We start from the raw sequence: 12152 nt of genomic DNA, 5'->3' as shown, positions 1-12152 counted from the left end.
CAGAAAGTTTCCTTGAATGGACTCTTTCATTTGGTATTAATTAAAGGCAGGGGTAGGTTTAGGGCCTGATCAGACAGAGTGCAGTTGCAGGTTGGACGCAGTTATTCTGCTGTAAAGTAAACTCACAGATCTGTACCTTGGGATACTTTGACACCTTCCCTGTTTGGCTCGGTTCAATCAAACTCAAGGTTGTTTGCCCCCTAAGTGCATCTCGTTTAGGCAGGCGTGAACACAGCAATCACACTCAGGTGTGCATCAAAACAACCAGACCACGACCTTCTTGAAGAGGTTCTCGGACCGATTACAAACGAACTCTGGGGTGGTTTGTTTGTAGTGAGAACATGTTCCAACTTTTTTGGATTTTTCCTGCATGGAAATTCTGACCAATCAAGAGCATCTTTCTCACACAAGGCATTTGATCTGGTCCGCTTGTGAACGCCGCCGTGAGAACACGAACCAACTCTAGGCAATTATACAACTCTGTAACAAAATGAAACCCTGATTCAGACCAAAGCAAGACAACTCTAGGTCTGAAAGCAGCCTTACTCCCACAGGTGGTGGTGTTGCAGTGCTGCCAGGTGGAAGGCCGTTGCAGCCAGGCACAGTGCTGGTCAGCCAGAGTCCTGCCACTCCTGCGGTGAACACAGTCAACTTTGCGGGACTGAAAGCCACTCCCACAGACGACCGTGCATGCCCGCCATGCACCAGGACGCCACTGGACATCACACAGGTCAGAGGAACAGTTGCGTACAGATGTAGGTCTGAAAGACAGCAGTTTTAGTTGTTTTTAGTACTATGCATTCATTACTGTGGCACTTTTGCACTCCCCTTTCCATACTACTACTGTATTTGTGAGAATACAGACTTGATAGTAACACTCTGTATGCGTGTGTGTATACCTGTCTCTGAGATCACAGTCTGTGAACGAGGAGCCGTTGGCATGTTGACAGCTGACAGATCTCTTCTGTACAGTGGTGGTCGGGCCTAAACACCTACCCGAACACTGAAATCAAGTAACATAGAGTTCACACTTCACATTTCATTTTCTACATCATGTAACAGACACAGGTGTTTAATTCTGTGTTTGACTGTACCTTTCCCCACGGACTGGCTACCCAGGTTGGGCAGTAATTGGCGGTGCACGGCTCTGTGTCTGTGGGCCGGCTCATCCTCTCACAGGCAGCTGCTGTCAGAGTCCTCACTTCACCTCTGGCATCCAACTGCTGACAGGAGACCTGCCGCTGCTTCCAGCCACCTCCACATAAGGCTGAACACTTTGACCACTCCGACACCAACCATCTGAAATGATGACATGACATAAAAAAATACTGACTACACATATCTATATATATATATACATACACATACACATACAGTGCATTAAGACAGGATTCAGACCCCTTCTGTTTTCACATTTTGTTAATGCTGCAAACATTATACTAGGAAATAAGGATGCACCAATTTATCGGTTGAACACCGGTATCAGCCAGGGGTGGAGATGGGATTTTTGAACTGGGGGGGACCAAGCTGTCAGCAAATGATATATACATATATATATATATATATATATATATATATATATATATATATGTATACACATATATATACTGAAGCTGCAATAAACATGAGAATCTTGAGTTTTCTGACTGAATGAGCATTGGTAAACAAACATTATTTTACATTTAGCATACTTCAGGTAAGAAGACATCTTTTGGTTCTTGAAAAAAAAACCCCGCTGTGATTATTTTTCTTTCTTCTCTGTCTTCATTACATTGGAAGTCGGAACTCGGAGCTCCGAACAACGTAACCTCTGAACTGAGCGCTTCCCAGTTTAAAAACTGGGACATGGAACATGGAATTCAAAAAAAAATGGACAGTTAATGAAATGAAACAAAAAACCCAACGTTTATGCTTGTAGATGCTAGATTTCAATGCTTTTCCAACTTCAAAACTCCGTCTTACGAGTACAACTGAACGCACCATTAGTCGTAGCACAAACACTGGGCTATCAATGGATCAGCTGTGCAGTGTTAACTGAGAATTACGTGGAAAATTGAACACCTTGCTTTCCCAACTCAGCAAGGGTCTGCTCCAGCCTTTCCCCTTCTTGAATCAGTGTAATGTGGATTGATCACTGACAAGGCTACTGCCACTGCCATTTCAACTTTGTGCTGCAATGTAAGGCCCTGTGTCCACATAGCGCCTTTTTCTGAGCGCCAGAAGAAGGCCAGCGTCTTTTTTCAATTGTTCCCAATGAGGAGAGAGCGTCTGCGGTCGCATGCGGCCGCCTAGCCTAGGGAAAAGGCGCTGCGCCCAGCGTCATTTTTCTAGCCGCTCCTCCTTTTTTGTGCGGCCGCTCCGAGTGTTTTGAGTTGAAAACTGAACTTTTTTTTCCTGAACTTTTCAGAGAGGCGCTGGTGTCGTCACTGGCGCTTTTTCTCCAGGCAACCAATCATATCGCGGAACTCGTCACCCTGGTAACCAGAAAAAATGGAGGAGAAGCTGGTGCTGGCCGTGTCCGTCTATCCGGAGTTGTATGACATGTCACACAGACATTACCATAACAGAGACAATAGCTATATATATATCTATATATATATACTAATTTAATTTAATTTTTTTTTCAATCTTCTCCAATTTCTCGTTTTAGTTTATGGAAGTGATCAATGTAAGTGCACTTGTCCTAGAGCAACGATTTTTATAATGCAAATAACTCTGTTTAGATAAAACCTACAAGCTTCTCTTCCTATGACTTTTCCTAAAAATGTGTCTTGTATGTTTTCTGAAGCCTTTAAGTTACAAAAATGAAACACACTACACTTCTGAGCATTTATACCTCCGACCGCTGCTGAAAATTATACATTTTGATACATACAGGTAGGCTATATACATATTGCAAAACTCTGTAAAAGTACACCAAAGCATACATTTTCGTTTCCAAATATTTATTTGAAAACGAAACCATTCATACTGTCAGTAAAAAAACAGTTTGTTGATAATAAAAAACAAATGTAATCTCAACAGTGACCGCGCCAGCCAGCGGGACTGCGGCGCTTGGAGGGGCGCTGTAATCCTGGCGGTCCTAGTGTAAAGCACCACGGACAGTGCCAATGCATCTATCGCTGTGGCTCAGAGGCTCTGATGCCTGAGTCAGAGCATGTGAGCGGAGCTGGAGCTGGAGCTGCCTCAACCATAGGTTATTGGTAGGAAGAAAAATGGCTGCTGACAAAACTGTCACTGTCAACTGCATCCAAGTGCCGCAACGATCTGCCAGACCATCATATGTAACTTCATTGTTTATGCTGCCCGTGTGCTCAGAAGCACACAATGAATGCATTTTTGAGTAGGCTAATTTCCGAGAAGTTATGATAAAATAAAAAAAAAAGTATTACAGACTATAGAATAGGACTGACAACCTCTCCAATGTCTCATGTCAATTAATTAACACTATTTGTCGGCTTTTTATAATGCCTTTTTTGCTGCAGCGCTGCTGCTGCACTGTGTCTCCAGTTGAAAGTGGGGATTTGCTAAATACATTCTACAATAATAAATTAGATTAACTTTTGGTCTATGATATTGTTGGCTATATTACGCATTTAATAAAAAACACCTTAAGAATAAAAGAAATAAACACCGAAATAATTAGTGGAAACTTTTTTTTTATTGATACTCCTCCTCTCTGCCATAGGCCTACTAACAACACACACACACACACACACACACACACATGCACGCACGCACACACACGGCTGGCGCGGTCACTGTTGAGATTACATTCGTTTTTTATTATTAACAAAATGTTTTTTTTATTGACCGTATGAATGGTTTCGTTTTCAAATAAATATTTGGAAACGAAAATGTATGCTTTGTTGTACTTTTACAGAGTTTTGCAATATGTATACCTGTATGTACCAAATGTATAATTAATAAAACTAAACTAATAAAACATGATGATGACTTCACCAGCTGTAGCATTAAAAGATTAACACAGTATATGTATCACTATAAACCTGCAAAACTGCGCGGCTACAGGAATTGTCAAGATATTGTTGTCATAGAAACGAAAACCCTCGTGAGCGCTCCGCAGCGCCCTTCCAGCGCCTTTCTGCCAGAAAAAGGTGCTATGTGGACACAGGGCCTAACGGAACATTGACCCTCTTTTTTGCCTATGTGTGGGGGGGACAGTGGGGGGGGACGGATCGGGGTAACTATAAATCTGGGGGGGACACGTCCCCCCCGTCCCCAGTGCCATCTGCGCGCATGGTATCAGCCGATAATAGCTTTATTAAATACTACTGACAAATAAGATGACATTCACCAACGGCAGTGGCCGATGTTTTTCTGTTGTGTCACATTAATTTTATACAGGCTAAAAAGCGGGGCTCCAGACTAATGGTGTCTCGTCTTTCCGTCGTCCCAGGGACAACAGAAAATGTGTCTGGAACAAACAGAGACATATTTACATTCATGTTGTTAGGCAGTGTCAGGAACCTAAAATAATAATTTGGTCAACTGGTCTATTTGTCCAAATCTCACCAGAGGTTGTCCATGATGCTGTTTTTTATGATATTCAGGTGTTTCACTGAGGACAGGGCTCCCGACATGTTGTTCTACAACCAAAACAATGAACTAAAAGACACTAAAAAGCCACACAGAGCTGAGGAGACCTGCAGAGTCAGGTAATAATTTTCTGTGGCTTTTCTTCTACAAGCCACACCTTTCACATTATACATAGTCATTTGACCCATCGCTAAAATGAAAATATTGATCAGTGTAAAGTGTACAGTAACTGAGCACCATTAGGACAGTATCGGTTAGTGTACGGTTGGGCACCATGGCTTGAAAATAATATTGCAGGTTTTTTTAGGCTATATCGTGATACACGATATATATCATGATGTCTTGAAATCGCCAAAGTACTGTAGACTACTAAAATATAAAATTATGAAATAAAGTAGCTACTGTCGTAACAAAGCTGAATGAAATATTGTTATAATAAAGTTGAATAAAATACTGTCTCATTTAAGTTGCACGCATTTTTGTTATAATTAAAAAAATCAAAGCGGAACCACTGGTGCTTTTACTTTGAAAGACCCGGCTTGTCCTGGGCTAAAAGTGTTGATGCTTTTGGTGTGAACTTGAAGCTTACGGTCACCGGTTAGCTGTAAGCAGAAAGTTAACCTGTTAAAAACATAGAAAACGTGAGGATTTATTCACTGTGTGCAAGAAACATACTAACAGCTCTCCAGTTCATATATTAATAGTGTTTGCAAGTTGCACTGGTGCTCCATGGTCGCAAAATGTGACTAAATAGTTACTGTCTGGAGCTCTGCTGCTACAAAGACACACACTTCCTCTGCTCATGCTATTGTTAACCTCATTAAGTTAAACTGTTACCGTGGTGCTGTTAAATTTATTTATTTAACCTTTATTTAACCAGGAAGTCCCATTGAGATCGAAAATCTCTTTTACAAGAGAGACCTGGCCGAGGTAGCAGCCAGTCGAAACACATTAAAATGCAAAAAATACAACATATAACATAAAAGTCCAAAATAAAACAGCTAATATTCAAACATAGTGGCCTCTCAAGAAAAAAGAGTAATGATTTTCTCACTGTAAGCTGGAAACAAACCAACACCTCTCCTGTTTATATATTGTTACTTGCAAATCGCAGTGGTGCTCCATGGTCACAAAATACAACTTAATAGTCGCGTTCTGGAGCCCTGCAGAAGAGAAACACACCTCATGTTTGTGAGTCTTTATTTTTGTGTGTGTCTGTGAGATGGAGAGAGCCGAAACTCTGAAGTGAGTCTCATACTGGTGGCTCAAAAATTACGTGACATTTATACTCGATGTTCACGATATAGTTATTTTATACATTGCACGTGGAACAAGCCATGATACACATATTTGATACATTGCCCACAGTGACTGATTTCCTATCTGACTCTGTCTCAGCGGACAGTGAAAGAAAGACTTCTGTTTTAGCTATTAAAGCAATTCTTGTCTATACAGATAAACAGAAGAAATCTCTAATATAATGAATCTTTATTCTCAGTGAATCTGCTGAAATATCTTGGAGACAAAAGCTGTCATCAACACATTTTTACAGTCCAAGAACCCAGATGATTTGATTTGACAGTTCCTCTGTTTTCTTTGTGTGCGGCTGTTTTCTTGATGTGGACAGTAAAAGGTCAGCAGCAAAGTCTGATGTTACACTATGCTGCTTTAAAAAACACTGACTAAGCAGTTTCTCAGAGAAAGCTTCCTATTGCTGAGAGTCGGACTGTAAGATCTTCTTGGGTATGTGAGTTTCTTTCTCTGTCATAATGCACAATCACACAGCAGCAATATTCATACGCAGTTTCTATCTGTTCAAACTCTGCAACACATCTTCTCTTTAAAGGACTGATGATTTCAGAATTTACATTTCTGAAACAGAGTATTTTGTGTCTTTCAGTCTACAACAGTCCGCAGTCCTGGCTTGACTGGAGCTAATGGTGGGTCATTTGTGCTGCATTAGTAAGTGAAGCTGGCTCAGTGTGTGGCAGCAGGGCGGGGGGGCTGACTGATGGGCTGTATGATGGGTAAAGGCAGGCTGGCAGAGCTGGAAGCAGCAGGGGGCTCAGGGTGAGGAGATTCTGCTGAGAGTTACACTTCTGTTGTGACCTGGCTGCTCCTCATGAATTCATTAGCAGCCTGCCCTCTCTGTGTTTCTCCCTCATCAAAGTCAGTGTGTGAAAGAGTCTACCCGGGGTCTGTAGGCTAAAAGCAAATATCAGTCAGTCAGTGTAATGTAATTCTAATTGATCGCATGTTTATTGTGTAACAGCCCTGTTGCCTAAAGAAAATGTGTTGTTGGCACGTTTCATATCAATGTTTCTAAAGTAACGCAGAATATCAGCTGACTTTGTAATCAGGGGCTGGAGGGGATGATGGATGGCGAGACACCTGCCAAGCTGCAAACCACTGTTAGAGACCAACAAACAACAAAACCAGCATTCTTTTAGTGACCCGTCACTTTTTTCCCAGTGACCCATGGCTCTGTCTCCAGTGGGTTTTTAGCCGACAGACGTGGGGTTTTTAAGGGACTCTTGGTGCTTTCTCCAGTGGCTTTTTAGGCACCAAATGTGGGTGTATTTTAGGGGCATGTCCCTCTTTTTCCAGCAATTTTTATGGCCCCTGAACGCAGTGTTTTTAAGGGACCCATGGCTCTTTCTCCAGCTTTTTAGGTACCAAACAAGGGTGTTTTTATGGGACCCATTGCTGTTTATCCTGGGGCTTTTTAAACCCAAATGTTTGTGTTGTGGCTCTTTTCCCAGAGGCTTGTTAGGCACCAAACGTGGATGTTTTTTAAGGGATCCATGGCTCTTTCTCCAGCAGCTTTTTAGGCACCAAACAGTAGTGTTTCTTAGGGACCTATCCCTCTTTTCCCAGCGATTTTTCTGCCCCCAAACGCAGTGATTTTGAGGGATGCGTAGCTCTCTCTCCCCAGCTGTTGTTTAGGCACTAAGCAAAGGTGTCTTTCAGGGACCTGTTGCTGTTTTTCCTGGGGCTTTTTAAACCTCGAACATTTGTGTTTGTCAGGGACCCGTGGCTCTTTCTCCAGCTGATCTTTAGGCACCAAACAGTAGTGTTTCTTAGGGATCTGTCCCTTTTTTCCCAGCGATTTTTCAGCCTGTGAACGCAGTGCTTTTAAGGGATCCATTACTCTTTCTACAAGCAGCGTTTTAGGCACCAAGAAAGAGTGTTTTTAAGGGACTTCTTGATGTTTTTGCTTGGGCTTTTTAAACCCAAATGTTTGTTTTTCAGGTACCTGTGGCTCTTTTCCCAGAGGCTTTTTAGGCACCAAATGTGGATGTTTTTTTAGGGATCTGTGGCTCTTTCTCCAGCAGCTTTTCAGACACCAAACTGGTATTTTTAAGGGACCTGTCCCTCTTTTTCCAGCAATTTCTCAGCCCCCAACACAGTGATTTCAAGTTACGTTTAGCGCATTCTCAAGCAGCTTTTTAGGCACCAAACAAGGGTGTTTTTTTGGGGACCTGTTGCTGTTATTCCTGGGGCTTTTTAACCCCAAATGTGTGTGTTTTTATGGGACCTGTGGCTCTCTCTCGAGCTGATTTTTAGACACCAAACCTGAGAGTTTTTTAGGGACCTGTCACTCTTTTTCCAGCGATCATTCAGCCCCCAAATGCAGTGATTTTAAGGAATGTGTGGCTCTTTCAGCAGCTTTTTAGGCACCAAACAAGGATGTTTTTAAGGGACCTGTGGCTGTTCTTACTGGGGCTTTTCAAACCTCAAATGTAGATGTTTTTTAGGAATCCATGGCTCTCGCCAGCAGCTTGTTAGGCACCAAGCTGTGGTGTTTTTAGGGACCTGTCCCTCTTTATTCAGTGATTTTTCTGCCCCAGAATGCAGTCATTTTAAGGGATGCCTGGCTTTTTCTCTGGCAGCTTTTTAGGCACCAAAAAAGGTTTTTTCAAGCGACCTGTGGCTGATTTTGCTTGAGCTTTTTAAAACCCAAATGTTTGTTTTTTTCAGGGACCCATGGCTCTTTCTCCAGCAGCTTTTTAGCCCCCAAATGCGGATGTTTTCTATTGATCTGTGGTGTATCCATCGTTTGCAAAAATGTACAATGCCAATTTTTTTCTCTGGTGATTGGCTGTGTATAATCTGTCTGTCCCATTCTGGGTTTAAGCGGACACTTTCTTGCCTTGTGTAACACAAATGATAATATAATCCATTGGACTACGTATTCTGCCTCCTTAATCTAATATCCCACTATATTTAGAACTGCATTAAAATTTGTTATCATTTCTTATTCCCTGACACTCCGTGTGCCAGGAGCTGGCTCTGTAATTCTTATCTGACGATCTGCTTTCAGAGATTGTATCCTGATGGAAGTGTGAGTGTACCTGGGAGGGCAGTCCTGTCTGTTGCAGGGAACTGGAGAAGTGATGGGTTTTGGTATGTGCTGACACATGGCGGGCTGAACATCCTTTCCATCCAGAGTGACGCAGTGAATCCTCCGCAGCCACGTCCCTCTGTTCCCACAGGAAGCGCTGCATGTGGTCCAGTCTCCAAAACGCCAGCCAAACTCTGTGGATACAAATGTACAACACTCACATCTATAGTATCAAGCAAACAACCTACAACAACTGAGGAATCTTCTAATCTAAATGTACACGAGTGCTCTCCACAGATTCTCAGTTTTTAATTTCAAATTTGGAACTGCCCACCTTCCAAATCGGAAACTGCCTGAAGACAAGCTGGCAGAGACACTAGATGTACTTTGTGACTCTGTGGAAGGGTTTAACTCAACATACTGAGGGAAACCACTTCATTTGAGTGTAAGTTTATTAGGACAGGTAAGCGTGAAAGAGGGAGAGAGAGGGGGGATGACATGCAGCAAAGGGCCACAGGCTGGATTTGAACCCGGGCCGCTGCGGCAACAGCCTTGTACACGGGGCGCCTGCTTTAACCACTAAGCCACCGAATTAACATTCAAGCTCAAAGTTAACAGGTGAATAGATCGTAACAAAATCATCTTCATGCAGACCAACTCCACACTCACCTTCAGTGTGAACGTTTATCCAGGCAGACAGCATATGTCTGGTACTGTTGATGAGGGTCTGGCATCTGTATCGGCCCGAGAACTTCACCTGGAGTGTACTGACCTCGAGAACACGACCTCCCACCAGCATCCTGTACTGCAGACCCTGACCAGGACCAGGACCCTGGGTCTGAGCTGGACCTGAAACCTCCTTCAGGGTCTGGTTGTTGAACTCCCATCTCACTGGCAGTTTGTGGTCAGGAACTACTGGGCAACCTGTTGAAAGGCACAAACAAACTGATGTGTAAAGTCAATGAAATTCTTCAATAGTCCATTAAAATGGGGAATATTTACATTCAAAGTCTGTTAACTGGTTTGGGGGGGTACTATACACATGTGAATGGTTGTATAGAGATTTTTATGGCTCCAGAGGGAGCTGTGTAAAGTCTGATAAGTTTTCTCAAGCGATGTCACTTGTGGCAACGTCAGCTGGGGCTAAAGACAGAGAAGAAAGAAAAACATCTGGAGGTATGCAGTTAGAAGTGAGCTTACCAGACCTCTGTAGCCTTTTCTTCTCAAAAATATTACTTCATTCTCAAACTCTCAAAGAAACAGATATGTGCGAGATGTTTTGAATGTGCAGAGAGTTTTAGCATGAGCAGAAATCTTGCAGAAACACAAATGAGCTATTAAAGTCCAGCAGTTTATAAATGTATGCAAATAAATTTCTAATTGACGTAGGTGCTACATGCACATTTAAAGGTTACTTCCCCAAACAAAAGACACAAAAGAAGATGGACAACTATCCCTACATGTGTTGACTCAGCAGGGATAACAATAAATGAGAGATGAATCAAAGGAGAATGTTCCATAAATGTTTGGGAGTGTTAACAGAATGCCCGAGAACATTTTTCCTTTAAATAAGGAAAGAAATTTCCACCATAAATTGATGCACAAACTGGTATTTTAAATTCATCAGAATGCAGGAAATTTCCTGGAGAAGAACTCTCTTTTCAATTAATTCCTTGTTCAGGTGTTTTCATTTTAAAGGGTCAATTCAGGGAGCTGAGCCAGATAGCAAAGCTTTCCATTTACTGGTCCATCTACGTCCCAACCCTCACCTATGGTCCTGAGTTTTGAGTAATGACCAAAAAAATGAGATCGTAGATACAAGCGGCCGAAATGAGTTTCCTCCGATTGGTGGCGGGGTTCAGCCTCAGAGATAGGGCCAGTTGAAGCGGTACGGGCATCTGATCATGATCCTCCTGAGCGCCTCCTGTTAGAGGTGTTCCAGGCACGTCCAACTGGTGGGCAGACCCAGAACACGCTGGAGGGATTATGTATCTCGTCTGGCCTGGGAACGCCTCAGGGTCCTTCAGGAGGAGCTGGAAAGTGTTGCTGAGGAGAGGAACGTCTGGAATACTTTGCTCAGCCTGCTGTCCCTGCGACCCAGCCTCGGATAAGCCATTAAAAATGGATGGATGGATGGGTCATTTCAACCAAATTGATAATTTAAAAAACAATTTTTCCACTCTCCGCCAGCGGTATCTCTACATGCAGATAGTTTAGATTTTTTGTCCACAGGGTTTGGAGAAATTTGTGTCTGAGATTTTCTGTCTCCAGGGGAGTAAAATGAAGGTGAACCTGATTTAAAATTTAAACGAGGATGTGCAGGCTGTGTTCATATGCACGCTCATGTGTACCTATCCGTAAAATGTCTCCAGGCTTGATGAAGACACTCGTCCCACGGTGTGACGCCATGAGGACCCTTCTCCTGTTCAGCTCCTGTGAGACTGGAACAACCTTGCTCCCTCCAGCAGGGTATGGACCTGTAGACACACAAACACACAGACCACCAACCATAATGAAATGAGGTTTTTCCTTTTCTGAGTGTGTGTTGATATTTGCAGTGTGTGATTAAAAGTTTTGTACAGCTTGTGTGTGAACCCACCATAGACCTGCAGGACAGTAGAAGCAGTGGACTTTCCTATGGCGTTGGTGGCGGTGCAGGAGTAGGTTCCTTGGTTGTGCAGAGAAACATTTCTGATCCACAGTGAGCCAGAGGGCAGAGAAACAGCACCGGCATCAAGTGCTCCATTCTTCCTGTTCCACGTCACTGTGGGCTGAGGAACGCCTGACACACACAGAACAGAGGGAACAATGAGAACTATGGGTAAGTCCTTAGATTACAGACCTATATTATATTATAGTGTCATTATATTATAATATTTTAATTATTATATACAGATTATCAACTGAATATCTACACTGAAAAAGTATCTAAGTGCAAGATTTCTGTAGCTTTTATAATCTTCCACTTTATTAGGTACACCTGTTCGTTAACGCAAACAGCTTATCAGCCAATCACATGGCAGCAACTCAATTCTTTTAGTCATGCAGACATGGTGAAGGCGAACTGCTGAAGTTCAAACTGAGCATCAGAATGATGAAGAAAGGTGATTTAAGTGACTTTGAACGTGGCATGGTTGTTGGTGCCAGACGGGCTGGTCTGAGTCTTTACTGGGATTTTCAGCACAACCATCTCTAGGGTTTACAGAGGATGGTCCCAAAAAGAGAAAATATCCAGTGAGCCAAAATG

General features: G+C 42.7%; 1 protein-coding gene and 1 long non-coding RNA gene across 3 annotated transcripts in view; one reads left to right on the top strand and one right to left on the bottom strand.

The window, feature by feature from the left end:
• adamtsl3 (ADAMTS-like 3) overlaps positions 1 to 12152 on the bottom strand; it is a 313154-nt gene that overhangs the window by 4021 nt on the left and 296981 nt on the right. The window contains exons 25-31 of the mRNA XM_050052262.1: positions 11505 to 11687; positions 11257 to 11382; positions 9575 to 9829; positions 8916 to 9099; positions 1095 to 1299; positions 900 to 1003; positions 547 to 761 (exon numbers count right to left, since the gene is read on the bottom strand). Of these exons, the coding sequence (XP_049908219.1) occupies positions 547 to 761; positions 900 to 1003; positions 1095 to 1299; positions 8916 to 9099; positions 9575 to 9829; positions 11257 to 11382; positions 11505 to 11687 (1272 nt within the window). The remainder of the gene's footprint in view (positions 1 to 546; positions 762 to 899; positions 1004 to 1094; positions 1300 to 8915; positions 9100 to 9574; positions 9830 to 11256; positions 11383 to 11504; positions 11688 to 12152) is intronic.
• Positions 1 to 12152, top strand: part of LOC126395578 (uncharacterized) — a 280183-nt gene that overhangs the window by 185406 nt on the left and 82625 nt on the right. The gene's annotated exons all lie outside the window — the stretch shown is intronic.

Source organism: Epinephelus moara, chromosome 1, assembly GCF_006386435.1.
Source record: "Epinephelus moara isolate mb chromosome 1, YSFRI_EMoa_1.0, whole genome shotgun sequence".
Taxonomy (NCBI): Eukaryota; Metazoa; Chordata; class Actinopteri; order Perciformes; family Serranidae; genus Epinephelus; species Epinephelus moara.
The sequence above is the reverse complement of the archived record's forward strand: the minus strand, read 5'-3'. Positions and strand labels throughout refer to the sequence as shown.